Here is an 18,507-nt window from a genome sequence, read left to right on the forward strand (position 1 = left end):
ACAACAATCTGTGATAGTTAACTTCTGGGTGTAGTGCCAGAGGTGCCAGAATGCTAAGAAAATTTGATGGCCATATCATTTCTAAATCTACTGCACATTGGTTTCCAATGTTATTAATCATTTGAGTCCCCAAAAGTCAGTAAAACAATGCTTTATAAGTGAAAAATATCAGTGCCACCTATCTCTTCATCATCCCTCCCTCCTACAACCTCCTCCTCCCCAAATCCCTTCTCGACCCTCCCCATCACCCCCACCCTTTTCCCCCGAACAGCCCTCCCCCAACACCCCTCCAACCACCTCAAACTCTCCACCAAACCCCAAAGATCCCCCACCCCGCCTACCACATGCCCAGATTCCCCAGCAGCAGGCGCTTCATCTGAGGAAGGAGCAGTGCTCCGAAAGCTAGTGGCATCGAAACAAACCTGTTGGACTTTAACCTGGTGTTGTAAGACTTCTTAATGTGACAAGACACATGGGAACAGGAAAAGGCAAATCAGCCCCTCAAGCTAATTCCATGATTAAATTTGATCATGGCTGAACTGCATTGTAACTCCATCTTTCTGCCTTGGTTTGCTAACCTTAATATCCTTAACCCAACAAGAATCTATCAGATTTCCATGACCGTTATGTGTAAAAGTACTTCCTGGCATCATCCTTGAACGGCCTAGCCCCAATTTTAAGGTTATGCACCCCCCTCCCCCGAACTCCTTCGCTATCCTCGGGTCACTCTCTGTGCGGAGTCTGCACGTTCTCCCTGTGCCTGCGTGAGCTTCCTCCGGGTGCTCTGGTTTCCTCCCACAAGTCCCGAAAGACGTTAGGTGGATTGGATATTCTGAATTCTTCCTCCGTGTCCCCGAACAGGCGCTGAAATGTGATGATAAGGGGATTTTCACAGTAACCTCATTGCAGTGTTAATGTAAGCCTACTTGCGACACTAATAAAAATTATTAAGTTGGGAAATTAATGCAAGCCTTTCTGGTCAAGGTCCATCCCCCCCCAACCCCAACACTGCTGCATTATAGTATCACAGGCGTTGGCGTCACTCGACTATCTAAAGTGGCGCTTTGTTCATGGATGGGCAGGCTATTCAACTACAGGGGGAATCATGCTTGATTTTTCTTCCTAAGTAAACGAGTAACATGCTCCAATGCGTCTAGGCGTTTGGGTTACTGAAGACATCATTACCCCAGTGAAGAAGGGGGGGGGGGAGAGAGAGAGAGAGAGAGAAGGCCAGGAAGCCAAGAGTGTCAAGGTGTGTCTCTCTGGAGCTGTGCTGCTTCCTGCCTGTGCGGAACCCCAGAGTGAGGGGTGCGTGTTCCAGTCGGAGCGCTTGTCGTGTGAAGCCGAGTTCCGGTGCGGGCTCAATGGCGGCCGCGAGAGGCTGTGAAGAAATTTGAAAACTCGGGGGGGAAGGGGGGCGGCGGGGCAAGGAAGGGGGAAAAAAAAATAACCGGGATTTTAATTCCCAATCGCCGGACGAACGGGTGTGGGCCCGCCGGCGGACCGAGCGGCTTCCAGTGCCACCGCCCTGCCCATTCCGTGCCGCAGGCGCCATGGCCGGGGACAGGCCCTCGCTCACCGTCGTCTACCAGGCCGTCAAGGCGCTTTACCACGACCCGGACCCGGCCGGCAAGGAGCGCGCTTCCGTCTGGCTGGGCGAATTCCAAAAATCGGTAAGCGGAAGGAGGGCCGGGGGGGGAGGGGGGGGAGGGGGGGGGGGGGTACTCGAGCATCGGGCTTCGACCAGGGGCCTGCGGGCTCCTCCCGCACCGGCCGGGAGAAGGGGCCGAGCCGGCGCCCTGGGGGCGGCAACAGGAGGAGGAAATGATCACCGCGGCGGGGATGTGCGAGCCGCGAAAGTCCATTAAATCCAAAACAACTCGACTTGAACGTCAAGGATTTGGAATCAAAAGGGGGCCCAGTGAATACAAACCGGGAAACTTGTGGCCGAATGAAGCTGATCCCGTGTGGGTGGGGGGGGGGTGGGGGCCGATTGTGGATCCACTCGGCTCTGCCTCAATCCCAACTCCACCGTTCATATTCATCTAAACTTGTCACCGAGCAAAAATCAGCTCCTAATGTTGGAAGCGGAGGAGAGGGAATCAGTTTTTAAAAAATAATCATAATTAATCCGCTCCACTTTGGTATCAATAATTTTACATTTTGGGGTAAATGTAAACTTGCCACGAAGTTAAAATGAACTCGCAAACGTTTTATTTACAGCGCCAGTGGAGAGAACAATTCCAAAAGAAATTTCACGTCCAATGGCTTCCACTTTAATCATTTTAAATTTAGTATGTAACCGGAAAGGTTTAAATCAAGTGAAATACGTCTAAATCGTTCTGATAAAATAATGAGTAGAGAAAAACAATTCAGAATTTCAGGCTGCTCCACGTTAGATCAGATCATAAGAATACCTACAGTGCAGAAGGAGGACATTTGGCCCATCAAGTCTGCGCTGAACCTCTGAAAGAGCACCCTACCAAGGCCCAATCCCCGTAACCCCACCAGGGGCATTTTAGCATGGCTAATCCACCTAACCTGCACATCTTTGGATTGTGGGAGGAAACCGGAGCATCCGGAGGAAACATCACATAATTACCCGAGGTCGGAATTGAACCTGGGTCTCTGGCCCTGTGAGGCAGCAGTGCTAACCACTGTGCCACCATGCCATCAATATGTGATGTAAGTAATTTTATATTTAAAAGGTTATACTGGAATCCAATAATTTAGTCAGCCGTACCAGCCTCTCCAAACAGGCACCGGAATGTGGCGACTAGGGAATTTTCACAGTAACTTCATTTGAAGCCTACTTGTGACAATAAGTGATTTTCATTTCATTTCATTTTCAGTGGCAATGAAAGCAGTTTGAAATCTTTATCAACTTCATTAAGATCTACTGGAAAAAAGTAATTTCCAACTTGATAATCTTCACTGATGTGTTACATTTCCAAAGTCTGCAGCATTTCCAAACTAAAGAAAAATGCTGTTTAAGATGACCCCTGTGTCAAACTGGCTCCCAATTTTAATAATTTTATTGCTTGTTTCAGATCTTCAAATGAAATATTGAGGACAAAGATGGAGGATAAATGACTGCATCTCTTTCAAAAAAATATTGATTTAAACTAGTAGAATTCAACAATCATTGATTTAAGCTATTATAATTTAGCGACAATTTGGATTATTTCTGATCTGACGGGTGATAGCCTGAGATACTTGCAATGTCACCACAGTTTAATATGTGTTGAAACATTAGGTCCAAGTTTTTTCATTTGTTTTGGGGATGTGGGCAATGCTGACAAGGCCACATTTGTTGTCTTTGAGTATGAGATGTTGGTTGCCTTGTCCTTGAACTACTACAACTCTTACACCAGTGATGCTACCTCTAATGTTTCCCAGGATTTTAACGTAGCAACAATGAAAGAACGGTGATATATGTCCAAGTCAAAATTGTTGTCCATGGTTAATCTCCAATTGGATGGATAATGTTTGTGTTGGCTGGGGATTGCCCTGTTTGGGTGGGAGAAGTGAGGGAGGGGTTTGGGTGGGCGGTTTGGGGGGTGAGGGGTGTGGGTGGTTGGGGGATATGGGATGCTGGGGGTTGGAGAGGGAGGTTTTGGGTGGGGAGGGTGTTGGTTTTGGATGGGGAGGGTGTAGATTTTGGGTGGAGGGGTGTTGGTATTTTGGGTGTATCATATTTGTGTGGTTTTCTTTTGGGGTGTCTTTTGTGTTTTGACTGTGTCGCTACCGCAGAAAGTAGTTGAGGCCAAAACGTGTAATTTCCAGAAAGAAATATAGCTCTTGGGGCTAAATGGATCAAGGGATATGGGAGGAAGGTGGGATTAGGTATTAAACTTAATAATCAGCCATGATCGTAACGAATGGTGGAGCAAGCTCAAAGGGCCGAATGGCCTCCTATTTTTTATATTTGGTAGAGAGGGGTTGTGGGTGAGGGGATGTTGCGTTTGGGGGATGTTGGGTGTGAGGGTGTTGGTGTGAGGGGGAGGGTTTTGGGTGGGGTGTGGGTTTTGGGTGGGGGGGGTCTTGATTTGGGGAGGGGTTTGGGGGGAGGGTGTTGGTTGGGGGATGGAGGGGTTTTGGGTTGGGGAAGGGGTTTTGTGTTGGGGGTGTTGGTTGGGGGAAGGGGTTTTGGCAGGGGATGTTGGTTTGGAGGAGGGATTTGGATGGGGATGTTGGTTTGGATGGGGGTGTTGGTTTGGAGGAGGATGGGGATGTTGGTTTGGATGGGGGTGTTGGTTTGGAGGGGTTTGGGTGGGGGTGTTGGTTTGGGGGAGGGGTTTGGGTGGGGGGTGTTGGTTTGGGTGGGGGGTTTTGGTTTGGGGGAGGGATTTGGATGGGTGTATTGGTTGGGGGGAGGGGTTTAGGTGGGGGGGTGTTGGTTTGGGTGGGTGGTGTTGGTTTGGGGGGAGGGGTTTGAGTGGGTGCTGTAGGTTTGGGTGGGGGGTGTTGGTTTGGGTGGGGGGAGGGGTTTGGGTGTGGGGGAGGGGTTTGGGTGGGGGGGAGGGGTTTGGGTGGGGGGGAGGGGTTTGGGTGGGGGGTGTTGGTTTGGGGGGAGGGGTGTTGGTTTGGGGGGAGGGGTTTGGGTGGGGGGTGTTGGTTTGGGTGGGGGGGGTGTTGGTTTGGGGGAGGGGTGTTGGTTTGGGGGTGTTGGTTTGGGGGGAGAGGTTTGGTCTGTTGGGGGAGGATTCTGTAGGGGACTGTAGGTGTGAGGGGGAGGGGTTTGTGGGGGTTGTTTTGAGGGGTTTGGGTGGGGGTTGTTGGTTTGGGGGGAGGGTTGGTTTGTGGAGAGGTTGCGGGAGGGGTTTGGGGGGGACCTTGGTTTGGGGAGAGGTTGTGGGTGGGGGCTGTTGGTTTAGGGGAGGGATTTGGGTGGGGGGCGTTAGTTTGGGGGGAGGTGTTTATGTGGGGGGGGTGTTGGTTTGGAGGAGTGGTTTGGGTCGGGGGTTTTGGTTTGGGAGGGGTTTAGTTGGTGGGAGGGGTTTAGGTGGGGCGTGTGGTTTGGGGGGAGGGATTTGGGCCAGGGGTGTTGGTTTGGGGGAGGGGTTTAGATGGGGGTTGTTGGTTGGGGGAGGGTTTTGATGGGGGGTGTTGGCTTGGGGGAGGGGTTTGGGTGGGGGGTGTTGGCTTGGGGAGGGGTTTTGGGGGGGTCTTGGTTAAGGGGAGGGTTTAGGTGGGGGGTATTGGTTTGAGGGGAAGGGGTTTGGGTGGGGGGTATTAGTTTGAGGCGAAGGGGTTTGGGCGGGGGGGGTGTTGGTTTGGAGGAGGGGTTTCATGTGGGGGGATGTTGGTTTGGGGGGGGATTTGGGTGGGGGTGTTTGGAGGAGGGATTTGGGTGGGGGTGTTGGTTTGGAGGAGGGGTGTTGGTTTGGAGGAGGGGTGTTGGTTTGGAGGAGGGGTGTTGGTTTGGAGGAGGGGTGTTGGTTTGGAGTGGGGGTTGTTGGTTTGGGTGGGGGGTGTTGGTTTGGGGGAGGGGTTTTGGGAGGTGGTGTTGGTTTGGTGAAGGGTTTTGAGTGGGGGTGCTTTGAGGGCGAGGGGATTTGAGTGGGGGGGTGCTTTGAGGGGGAAGGGTTCTGGGTGGGGATGTTGGTTTGAGGGGAGTGGTTTTGGGTAGTGGGGGTTGTTTTGAGGGGGAGCGGTTTTGGGTGGGTGGGTGTTTGAGGGAGAGCGGTTTTGGGGGGTGGTGTTTTGGGGCAGCAGTTTTTTTGGGGGGGGGTGTTAGTTTTGGGGTAGGGGGTGTTGGTTTGGGGGGGTTGTTTTTGAGGGGGGGATTTGTTTCGGAGAGGGGTTTTGGGTGGGAGTGGTGTTTGTTTTGGGGAGGGATGAGGCAAGGCGACTGGGTGTTAGGGGTTAGGCGGTGGAATGGGTTTGTTGGGGAAGGTTAGGATGTTTGCTGGGGTGTTTGGGGATGGGTGTTGAGTGTTTGAGGTGAGGGGTGGGTGGTGTGGGGAGGGGTGAAGGAGATCAGGGGAGGGGTATTTTGTTTGGGGATGTGGGCGTGGGGAGGGTAGGGTTGGTATAGTGGGGAGTGGTGTGGTGCAGCGGGGAGGGTATGGTGGGAATGGGTGTCTGGGCAGGGTGGGTGGTGGGGAGGATATGGGGTCGGCGGTATGGGAGATGTGTGGTGAGGATGGATGGGTTGGGCCTTTGGGGAAGTGGTAGTGGAGGGAGGAGCCTGGGTGGCGGTGGAGAGGTGAGAATAGAGGGGTCGGCCTTTTGGGGTGGGGAAGGGTGTGGGTGGTGAGTGGCGGGCACGTGTGGATGTGATGATGGTGGAATTGAAAGGTCCTGAACAAGCAATGGTTGATGAAATTGAGAGATTTGAGCACGCAACTGAGGGAGTTGTAAGTCCCTCCCAAAGTGATTGGAAGGTCCAGAGTGGGCCTCCCTGGTGGAGGATTGATCCTTGCCATTAATTTCACTTGTATTGTGCCTATCCAAAGATTCCAGAGACTGATGACAGCCTGGAACAGAAAATGTGTTTTACTATGAAGTAAATAAAGCAATGAATCATTTTGTATCAGAGGGCTTGGATTGAGCAGAGTTTTAGTTTGTCTGAAAATTGAAATTAACCGGAGACGGCATCAAAATAGACAGCATTGTACATTAAATGAATGTTGTCACTATATGCTTCACAGCTCCAGGGTCCCAGGTTCAATTCCCGACTTGGGTCACTGTCTGTGCGGAGTCTGCATGTTCTCCCCATGTCTTTGTCGGTTTCGTCCGATGTTCCGGTTTCCTCCCACAAGTCCCGAAAGATGTGCTGTTAGGTAATTTGGACATTCTGAGTTCTCCCTCAGTGTACTCAAACAGGTGCCGGAATGTGGCGATTAGGGGATTTTCACAGTAACCTCGTTGCAGTGTTGATGTAAACTTACTTGTGACTGTAATAAAAATATTTTAAAAATTATGTGACTACTTCCATTTTCACATTCCCTCCTACCTTCATTTTCTTGCCTTGTCTTGAGAGTCCACCTGGCCCTGTACCTCATTGAGGCAGAGTCGCTGCTAGTGAGATCTTCATGGAATTTTACGTTGGTGACAGGATAGTGAAGGAAAAAGGCACTTCAATGACTCATTCATGTCAATGCCCATTTTGCAATGCAACTTTGGGCCAGTAGGATGGGGGGGCCTATAGTTTTATTTGAACTTTAATGGCTTCTGTGAAAACCCATCATTTGTTGGCTTTGTATGCTGTGTTTTTCCTGCGTTGCTGCAATTGTGATACAGCCAACATGAGGCAACGCATTTTTACGCAGCAAATGGTTAGGGTTTGGAATGCACTGTGTGTATGCCGGAGGCAGATTCATAGAATCATAAAATCCCATTCGGCCCATCGAGTCTGCATTACCCCTCTGAAAGAGCACCTATCTAGGGACAGGCCCCATCCTAAACCTGTAATCCAGTAACCCCACTTAAACTTTTTGTTATAGATACTAAGGGGCAATTTTAACATGCCAATCCACCTAACCTGCATATCTTTGGACTGTGGGAGGAAACCGGAGCACCCGGAAGAAATCCACGCAGACACGGGGCGAAAGTGCAAACTCCACACACACAGTCACCCAAGACTGGAATTGAACCCGGGACCCTGGAGCTGTCAAGCAGCATTACTAACGACTGTGCCACAGTGCTGCCCAATTGTGGCTTTCAAACGAGAACTGGATCATTATCTGAAGAGGAAAGGTTTGCAGGACTACAGAGAAAAGGCAGGGGAGTGGCACCAGAGCAATCATTTTCAAACTCCGGGTTGCGACCTGCGGATGGGTCCTGGGTGAGTGTCAGGAGGGTCACGGAGCGATCGGTCGCGGTGTTCCCGAAGAAGTACCCAACAGCCGCGAACTGCTTTTTAAAAATGCCGGACACGACCTGCTTTCAGAATGTCGGCTGTCCCACACATGCTTGCCCCCTCAGCCAGATGTAGCTGTGCGCAGGCCCGGAGCCCAGCGAGCAGACCGCCTCCTCAGTATGTCAGCGCTCTGTTCCAGGAGTAGACTTTTAAAAGAAAAATTGATTAGTCTGAAGACTAGAGAGTAGGTCACCCGCCGGGTACACTGACGCCACGTGTTCTGGGTGCGAAATTACTGAGGGGAGATTCATCATTTTGTGGCTGCAGCAAGTAACAGGACTCTGTGAAGACCTGAAGATGGATCTTTTTGAACTAAGGAAGATAAGGAAGAAACACACACAGGCCAGGATCTCACAACTGAATCTGATGGAGAGAGCTTCGTGGGAGAGTCCATGGCAGGACAAAGCAGTACTGATGTGAGCTCCAGGACCACTGGTGAAGAGTCACACAGAAATGCAACATTGAATGACAAAGCAAGTGAGATTGTGAGGACCAAAGAGGCTCACCTGCTGCATTAAAGGTAAGCGAAAATGGTAGGCCGGTGTGGGTCGTGAAGGTTGGACAGTTGGTAAAAATGGGTCCCCGGATAAAAAGTTTGAAAAACACTGACTAGAGGATTGCTCTTATAGGAAGTTGGCACAGTTACGGTGGCCTAATGGCCTAGTTCAGTGCTGTAATCATTCTATGATTCGAAGCAAGATTTCCTTCACCACCTGTAGAGTATGAGAACTTGTTTGTGGTGAGCACTGTGTGGCCCAACAGATTGCATCCGCTTTTGGAAGAAGAATTGCATTGTCAATTTCTGAACTGTTGATATAATGTCATTTTTTTGAAAACATGATTATTGAGTAATGCAGCTGAACCTAAAAGGAAGGAAGGCTTTTGATATCAGAAATCTCGAAGTATGCTGGGCTAAGTAATTTTAATTCATTTTCTTCTAGCTTGATTTTGTCTGTTGTTGCCTTTAATAAATTTTCTAGAGCCTATTGTTCTCTGTTGCCAAAACGGGGAGGCTCATAGTCCCAAAAATGCAATGATATTCTGGGCTGGAGAAAACATTGTTCTGTGCTGACGCTCTCTAACCAGAACCTGATCTTAAAGCTGATTCATTACCCAACAATTGAGTTCTGGTTTGTAATTTGATCAATCGCTCGTACAATTCTGCTGAGTCCATTTTAAATATTCCAATCCAATGTGGTTACTTCCTGATTCCAGTGAGGCATTGAAGGATATTGAGGAGGGAATTTGCAGTCCTCTCATCCAGTTCTGCCAGTGCACTTTATATATTTTTTAAAAATGTATTTTATTCCAAATGTATATGAAAAGTTACAACACATAAACAGTTCAGGAAACCATCCTCCCAACACAGAACTATACAAATATTTCCCCTTTTTCGCGCCACCCTCCCACCTTAGCCCCCTGCGACGAACATCTCCTCAAATATGGTCACGAACATCCCCCACCTTGCCTCGAAATCCTCCGCTGAACACCTTAACTTGTATTTAATCTTTTCTAGTTTAAAAAAAGTCAGATAAATCACACAGCCAGGCCGCTCCCCTGGGTGGCATTGCTGACTGCCACTCCAATAAAATGAGTTGCCGGGCAATCAGAGAGGCGAAGGCCACAACATCAGCCTACCTTCTCTCCATCAGCTCAGGCTTCTCCGGTATCCCAAATATCGCCACCAAAGGGTCTGGCTCAACCACCTCCCCCACTATCCTTGCTAGTGCCGCAAACACTCCCGCCCAGAATCTCTCAAACTTTCCGCAGCCTCAGAATCTGTGTGTGATTTGCTGGCCCCCGCTCACACTTCTCAGACTCGTCTGCCGCCCTCTTAAATAGCCCACTCACTCTTGCCCACGTCATATGTACCCTGTGTACAACCTTGAACTGTATCCGGCTCATCCTTGCGCATTAGGAGGCTACAAGTGCACTTCGATGGAAATTGGAATGCCGATCTTTTTCTGCAGCTTTTAAACATTCAATATAAAAAAAGGTCCCAAGATGTTTTACAGAGAGGAAAGTTAAAAAGATATAATTTCACTAATTGATTTTATAGCAATCCCTTTCCTGTTCCATCCCTGCACATATCAGGATTTGAAAATATTTATTTTTATGATGTGAATGATGCTCACAAAGTGGGAAACATTCACAGAGTAACTCATTACAAGTCAGCCACATGATGTGGGCCAAAAATCAGGTCAGTGAAGTAGAAGTCATTTTCCAGATTTATTAAATTCAATTTAATAACTGTCCACCATGGGTTTTAGACTCCTGATTGCTCGGTTGTTTGTCCAGCACAGTAATCACTCGGCTACCTGAAATCTATTTAACATAAACTGTTCTGGCCTCATTAGCCTCGTGTCCTCTTGTGGTGCTACTTAGTTTTTTATATAATTTAATTTTTTTTTTAATTAAAAAAAATTTAGAGTACCCAATTCATTTTTCCCCCCAATTAAGGAGCTGTTTAGCATGGCCAATCCACCTACCCTGCATATCTTTGGATTGTGGGGGCGAAACTCACGCAAACATGGGGAGAATGAACAAACGCCACACAGACAGTGACCCAGAGCCGCGATCGAAGCTGGGACCTCGGCGCCATGAGACAGCAGTGCTAACCACTACGCCACCGTGCTGCCCGTGAAGCAACAGTGCCTCCCCATCAGGAGTTGACCACGTTCGGGGACTGCCATGTGGGTCCCCCGAAAGAGCGCACTGTATTCTATGCTTGGATCCTGCATCTTTGTGGTGTAAGCCTTCAGGTCCTGCAATAAAGCCTGGTGCTGAGCCCCATACTGCACCATGTGGCGTATGCGGGATAGCTGAGAGTCAGTCTGGGTCCACCCGCGGATGTGGGACGCCGTGACTGGTAACGAGTCCATAAAATGGAGGGCAGCAATGAACTCACCGGCCGCTGCTGGTTTAGGAGGGGGAAGGAGAAGCAGGGGAAGATGGCTCAATGTGTCGCCGTGGGAAATCTTGGCCCTGGAGCAGCCAACGCCTATCGCTGGATGCAGGCGGAAGCAATGGGGAGAAAATCGCTCAATCTTCCTTGAAGAGCCTGAGGAGGCGCTTGTGGTCCGTGAGAATGGTGAAGTGATGCCCGTAGACATACTGATGAAATTTCTTGACTGTAAACCCGACGGCACATGTGTTCCATGCAGATAACCGCCTTCTCGATCTGCGCATATCGCTTCTCTGTGTCGACCAACGTTCATGAGGCGAAGGCGATGAGACGCTCAGATCCCTTTTCCATGGTGTGGGACAGTATGGCTGCGACGATGTATGGAGAAGTTTTGCAGGTCAACAGGAGTCGTCGTGATTGGTCGAAATGGGTTAGCAGTCTTGATGAGTAGAGCTGCAAAAGCCACCTGCCGTTCTTGGGCCCAATCCCAGTGTTGCCCCTTCTTTAACAGATGGTGGCGGGGGCTACGGTGGTGGCCAGGTTTGGGAGGAACTTGCCATAATAATTTACCAGGCTCATGAACGATCGGAGTTCTGTTGGACCACCTGGTACGGGAGCCTGCCGAATTGCCTGTACTTTTTCTTCCACTGGATGCAACCACTGGGGGTCTAACCCATGGTGTATGTGGTAGCCGAGGTACATTACTTCGGCATTGAAGGCGCCATTTCTCCTGCCAGAGGCGGATGCTGACTTCCTCAAAACACCTCAGTACCTCGGCCAGGCTTTGCAGGTGCTCCTGGTTGGACGAGCCCATGATCAGGACGTTGTCCAGATAGACCGCCACGTGAGGTAGGCCTTGCAGGATATTATCCATTATGCGCTGGAATATTGCGCTCGCGAGGAAAATCCCAAAGGGCAGGCAGATGTATTCATCTAGCCCCCTGTGCGAGTTTACAGTTACAAAGCGTCTGGACTGTTGGGGGGTGGGCAGGACCAACAGGAGGTAAGCATAACTCGTGTCAAGTTTCGTAAACATGCGACCTCCGCTGAGCTTCGCGTAAATATCCTCGATCCTAGGGACCGGGTAATGGTCCAGTCAAGAGACACGGTGGACCGTCGGCATGCGCACTGATCCGTCCGGCTTCATGAGTGGGATGACCAGCGCCGTGTAGTCCGAGAACTGCATCGGGCGTGTAAACCCAAATTGTCCATCCTGTCCAATTCAGCGTCTACCTTGATTTGTAAGGTGTACGGAACAGGTCAGGCGTGGAAGTAGCTCAGCTTATAAATCGGCTCCACGCTTATTCAGGTCACAGCCTCTTTGATGGTGCCTAAGCCATCCTGGAACACCGACAGAAATCTTGTCACAACCCTTTCAGGACCATGTGGGTGCATGCGGCAGACGCGCTGCCAATCTAACCAGGTGGTGTAATCAGTCACCCTCCAGCAAGCTCGGACTGTTCCCATGGAGCACCACTAGTAAGATTTTAATAATAATAATCTTTATTAGTGTCACAAGTAGGCTTACATTAACACTGCACTGAAGTTACTGTGAAAGTCCCCTAGTCGCCACACTCCAGCGTCTGTTCAGGTAGAATTCAGAATGTTCAATTCACCTAACAAGTATGTCTTTCGGGACTAGTGGGAGGAAACAGGAGCACCCGGAGGAAACCCACGCAGACACGGGGAGAAAGTGCAGACTCCGCACAGACAGTGACCCAAGCCGTGAATCTAACCTGGGACCTTGGCGCTGTGAAGCAACAGAGTTAACCACTGAAATCATGCCACCCATATTTGCAGATTGTTGACCATGCTCGAGCGGAGCTGTCGAAGTGCCCGCTATTGCCAGCGGTTCCCACGTATAGGTGGCCAGCCCTGCGTTGTCCAATGGGGTCAGCGATTGAAGGCCAGACCGAGTGCTGTCTAATGTATGGCAACTGACTACAGACACTGCTGCCCCAGTGTCGCGCTCCATGCACATTGGCTGTCCAATAATTTGCAGAGAGATCAGGATGGGCACCACTCATGGTGCAGCCATGCAGTGTAACTGCTGGTATGTGCTGTCGCGTCTCCCATGTAGTAAACCATGTCACATGCAGCACGGTCAGCGGGTGGGTAGACCCTTGTGGGCCTCCTGTTCCCCAGGTCTTTGCGGTCTGTTGCAGTCCCCGTTGGTCGGTTGTCGTATTCCTGTTCCTCATGGTCGGGGGAGACGGTCCGGCTTCTTTTCCAGCCTCCCTTATGGCGGCCTGTGTTCGTTCGGTAGGTGTCTCACTGCCGTGCAGGCTGCCTCCCGTCGAGCCGAGTGTGATTGGTGCATGCTTTGGCATCCCAGACTGAGCAGCGCCATCGCCTGAAGTCCCTGGACCCATTGTTCGGCACTTTCTCTGGAAATGGCTATCTCTACCGCGCGCTGCAGTTCCAGGTGGGCCTCAGATAGTAATTTCCCTTGTGTGGCTGCAACGTGGAGTTCACACACCCAAGTGGCCCAGGAATGTATCACTTAATGTTGCGCTGAATATGCAAGTCTCAGACAATTTTCAGAGGTGGGCCAGGAAGTCACTCACCGACTCTGCCTCGGCCTGAGGAGATGTGTGGAACTGGAACCGGAAACGATGAGCGGTGGTTTAGTGTTGAAATGCTTCCTCATTAGAGCCACCAGGGCGGCAAACAACTGGGTATCTTTTTGCGCGGGGGGGGGGGGGGGGGGGGGGGGGGGGGTCCAGGTGGGTCAGGTTCTTTAACACACTATAGATAGGCCCCCCCGCAAGCTGTTAGCAGTACCACAGTTTGTCTCCCATCGCCGATAATCGCATTCGTTCAAAAGTAATATATCATGCATTCTACATATTGCCCCCAATCATCTGTACCTGCGTTAAAAGGTTCCAGCTTTCCAATATGCGGCATTTTAGTGGTTAGTAGTGGGGCCTCCCGAAGCCTCGACAAGGTGGACTGGGTGCTCAGCAATCAGTGTTGACGGCAGCTCCACTGAATCCTCATCACCAGTGTTGAATCCGCGGTAAGCAGAATGAATAAAGTTTATTACAATACAAATCCAAAACTCCTCCACTCCTCTTAAGGATCTCCTTCTCCGATCTGCACCCAGGCTAGGGTTTTTATACGAGCTAGGGCTCTACCTGTTCAGGGGAAGCCACGCCCCCTTGAAGGGAAAGTTCATATTCCAGGGAGGTCATGAGAAACTGTATGGTCCTGATCCCAGGACCTCCATTGGGGTTATAATAGTTACATATTGACCCTGGCACTGGACAAACGTCCCTGCTCCTCTTCAAAGTACATCCACCTGAGAAAGCATCTGGTGCCTCAGATTAATGTCTCATTCACAAGTGCAACAATCTGTCAGTAATATTAACCTGGATTCCATGCTCTAGCCTCTTGAGTTTGGGAAATACTGTTGCACCCAGTAGCAGATGTGTTGCATGTTTGGCTATTGTTGCAATAAACCAGTACAATCGTGCTTCAGATCATGTCAAAGTACACAGATTTGCCTTAAATTCCTTTCTGTGAACATAGAGCTGCAAAAATAGCCCAGTTTATTTTATTGTAAATATTTTGTCCTTTGCAGTTGGGATAAACCTTCAAAATGTAGTGTGAAGAGATGTTTTTGAAGGGGGTTTGGGGCCAGCCTAACTGAATCATGAACCTCTCGAGGCTTGTACAACATGAATCCATTGAAATTTTATTTCTTTTTCTCTTTCCCATTCTCTTTTGTGTCTCTATCCATCTCTCTCTCTCTTTCCATCTTTCCCCCTAATTTTTTCTCTCCTATTCTTTATTTTTCTCTCTCCCTCCCACGCTTTCTCTCTCCTCCCACCCCTTCTCTCTCCTCCCACCCCTTGTCTCTTCTCCCCCCCCCTTACCCTTTCTCTCTCTGTCTCTTCACTCTTTCCCCACTCTTCCCGTTCACCCCCCTTCAGATGTATGCCTGGGAGATTGCGGATCAGCTGCTCCAGTTGCAACAAGAGGTGGAGCTCTGCTACTTTGCAGCACAGACAATGAAGATGAAGATTCAGACATCATTTAATGAACTTCCACCTGAAACACATTCATCTCTGCGAGACTCACTGCTCACCCACATTCAAAACTTGAAGGATGTGTCTCCTGTGATTGTTACACAGGTGAGTTGTTGACGAAGCAGGGGTAGACAAACTTGTCTCCCTGACTTCTATGATGTAGTTAACTCCTAACTTTTCATGCAGGAGATAATAAATTGACCTCATGGCCATCAAATACAAACTGTTTTGCATTTCTGAGAAGACCCAGACTGATACAAGGTGGCACTTCCCTTGTTCATCCAATGAGAACATGGGTCGTGTTAATGTTATGGGAATTGTATTGTTCACGTTCAGGATAATCAGGTTAAGTGTGTTGAATGATTAAATATCTTGTGCACATATAAAAAAAAGCTTGTGGCACAATGGAAGTGTATTTAACTCCCAATCAGAAGGGTTGCATGTTCAAATCATATCAGGCTCACAGATTTTTCATTGCAGCCTTGATTTTCAGATTAGGAACATGGGGTAGCTCACTCAGCAGCACACTGTCCTCTGGTTGGGAAGGGCCCGGGTTCAAGACTGTCCGAAGACTTGGACGACACAGGAGCAGTGTTCTTCTGGATTGAATTTTCACACACCTCTGACTGTTTACGGCCATACTAGCCTGAAAACAATTGATTTAATCTGATCTCTGAAGCTAAACAGACTCAGTCCTGGTTAGTACTTGGATGGGTGACTGTCTGGCAATAGCAGTTGCAGTAGGCTTAGCAGTGGATGGTAGTGTAGTGGTAATGTTGCTGCACTAATAATCCAGAGGCCCGGACTGATGCTGCAGAGAATCGATTTCAGAAAAGGAACTGCTGGGCCACTGGAGCAATGGTAGGCAGGTGGCTGAGATCAGTAATCCTGCATTCTGTGAATAAACCGACAATCAAAAGGAGCTGTGTCTATTTTCATATCATGGTCTGAAGGGCAATTTGTTTGTGCTGGATATCATGACCTGATTGGCTTTCTTAGAGACATTAAACAGTGCCGTGTGATATTCCACTGGGAATGGAACCGGGGTCTCAAAGCACAGTTGCATTAAGATGCTCCTAAACTGATTAAAGAGCTAGATTTAAGATGATGTAGATTGCAGAGGCACATCGCAAAAACAGATTACACAAAAGGCACAAGCGTGACATAGAGGTCCATTGTAACTTGAACACAAAAGGAAAATACTGAGGATGCTGGAAATTCATCCATCCCAGTTTTGAATTGTTTCAATAAGGTACTCCAACTCCACCCCAATTTCCTTCAGCACACACTGGCTCACCCTATTAAATTATCCAGAATGCTTGGTTTCAACAGAAAGGAAATGTTACCCCTGACGAGTAAACAGCAAGTCTCTCCTATCACATGGAGAAACATGCTGAATTGTCCTCTCAACGTTTCACCATCATTCTGGGCCTGGCCTCTGTGGTGAAATTGGGGATTTCTCGTGATGAACTGCAGACCCGAATCTGTTTGAGGGCAAGACAGTGAAGAGTGAAGATGGTTAAAACTTTCCCAATACCTCAACACTTCTCAGCTGCAGAATTACAGAACTGATGAGCTTTTATGTCGAGTTGCAGTTTTTGAAACAATTTCTTTCTCTCTCCTCCTCAGCTGGCGCTGGCGATTGCAGATCTTGCCTTGCAGATGGCCTCGTGGAAAGGATGTGTGCAAATGCTAACTGAAAAGTAGGTGTCTATGGGTTCGGGGCACGTTAATAAAAAAACAGAGACGTGCTTCTTTCCTCAGTACTAGTTATTCCAAAGATGGTCACTGCCAGTTCAATTCTGTCTCCCACAGTTCCTTCCCCCATCCACATATAATTTCACTGGAAAGGTGCAGCAATCTTCCTGCATCCTGCAGGTGTTATTTTTTTCAAGAACTGCATGTATGTCAAGGCCTTCCAACACTATAAGGTGAGCAAAGGCACTCGTATGCCATGGTCCTGCCAAATTAATTTCCTAGCCCAAAGTGACACAGTGTGATTTTAAGCTCATGAAGCATGTACTACATGAAGTATGTACTTCTGTCAGAGATCTACCTGACAAAATTTGCTTTGCACTAACGATGCTGGTGAAATTTACTTTTAAATGGTTATATTTAGGTCTGTAATTTCATATGGGGCAAAGAAGTTGAATGTTAGTATCTTTTTTGGGGACCGATTGTGCTGTGTGGTTGCCCACACGTTGGTAAATTGTCTGCCTCTGTGTATGTTGAATTTCCAGTACGCCAATTACCCATCATGCTTTAAATTTCAGGTATAGCCATGACCCATCATCCCTTCCCTTCCTGTTGGAAATCCTGACTGTGCTCCCAGAAGAGGTTCATAGTCGCTCCCTTCGAATTGGAGCCAACCGCCGCACTGAAATAATCGAGGACCTGGCATACTCTTCAAGCACAGTGGTATCACTGCTGGTATGTATATAATGTTAATACCTGGAGGGAGTAGAGTGGTCAGAGGGAGTACATCTTCATTTTCCTTTTCTGCCCATTTCCTCCCTCCTCTATTGTTGTCATTTAAAGCTGAGGCAGTTAGCATCAGTAGTCTATTTGAGTATTGTGAGAGAGGGAATGGGGTGTTGGGGGGGACAGGAGGGATGCAAAGGAAAATCAGAATCAAATCTTATTTTGTCCTCGCCCAATCTCCATGTATAACTCCAGCTAGAGTGATGGCGTAGAGATCAGGAAAGGGAACCTTGCCCAAATTTTCCACTTTCTTTGCCCTAGGCAGTGAGGTCAGTTATACCACTTAGCTGGCGCTAATGCTACGTTCAGCTAACTTGAAATCTGGGGACTTTCTCATCTGTGTGACTTTACCGTGCCAGGTAAAGGAAGAGTCATGTAAGTTGCTTGTCTAATTGCTTTGCGCTAGCTGACCTCAACAATTAACCTCTGCATCCGTTCTTCCAACGTAGGTGAGAATCAAATACAAAGGCTTCTCATTTTGAGCAATTTTATATTTAAGATTGAAGCTATATTTGTATAGTGCCTCTCATTTCCTCAGGATGTTCCAAAGAGTCTTCACAGGCATTGAATTGCTTTCAGTAGTTACTGTTCCATCAGGAGAGAGCAAGGCCTTTTAACCAGGTTGCTGGACCAGGGCCAAAACAAGGGTGGTAGGTGAGCGGACTTAATGCAAGTTGGGATACAAGCAGCAGAGTTTTGGATGTGCTCAATAATGTGCATCATTGGAGAGAGAGAGAGAGAGAGAGTGACAGACAGAAAAGGAGAGATGGAAAGCACAAGACAGACAGAGAGGAGAGAGTGGGGTAAAGCGAAAGAAAATGTGAGGGACAGCAAGGTAAGAGAGAGCGAGCGGGAGCAAAGGAGAGAGAGAGGGAACCAAGACACAGCGGGAGAGTGAGGTATAGAGGGAGACCGAGTCAGTGAGCGAGGGAGAGAGAGTGAGAGCGAGGGAGAGAGAGAGAGAGAGAGAATGAGGGAGAGCGAGAATGAGGGAGAGCAAGACAGAGGTAGAGTGAGGGCAAGGGGGAAAGCTAGGAGAGCGAGGGTAGAGAGTGAGGGACCGAACGAGAGAAAGATCGAGGGAGAGTGAGGAAGAGCAAAAGTGAGGAAGAGAGCGAAAGGCGAGCATGAGGGAGAGAGTGGGATCGAGGGAGAGAGCAAGAGTGAGAGAGGGTGAGGAAGAGAGCGAGATAAAGGGAGCAAAAACATGGGAGACTGAGGGA

At 48.9% G+C, this 18,507-nt stretch overlaps 1 protein-coding gene across 1 annotated transcript in view; it reads left to right on the forward strand.

Annotated features, from left to right (window-relative positions):
- The first annotated feature begins 1,437 nt into the window (after window positions 1-1,437).
- Window positions 1,438-18,507, forward strand: part of tnpo3 (transportin 3) — an 86,926-nt gene continuing 69,856 nt past the window's right edge. Inside the window, exons 1-4 of the mRNA XM_072471197.1 lie at window positions 1,438-1,673; window positions 14,708-14,908; window positions 16,433-16,506; window positions 17,077-17,233. Coding sequence (XP_072327298.1) covers window positions 1,554-1,673; window positions 14,708-14,908; window positions 16,433-16,506; window positions 17,077-17,233 — 552 coding nt within the window. The 5' untranslated portion in view covers window positions 1,438-1,553. The remainder of the gene's footprint in view (window positions 1,674-14,707; window positions 14,909-16,432; window positions 16,507-17,076; window positions 17,234-18,507) is intronic.

Source organism: Scyliorhinus torazame, chromosome 13, assembly GCF_047496885.1.
Source record: "Scyliorhinus torazame isolate Kashiwa2021f chromosome 13, sScyTor2.1, whole genome shotgun sequence".
NCBI classification, from domain to species: domain Eukaryota; kingdom Metazoa; phylum Chordata; class Chondrichthyes; order Carcharhiniformes; family Scyliorhinidae; genus Scyliorhinus; species Scyliorhinus torazame.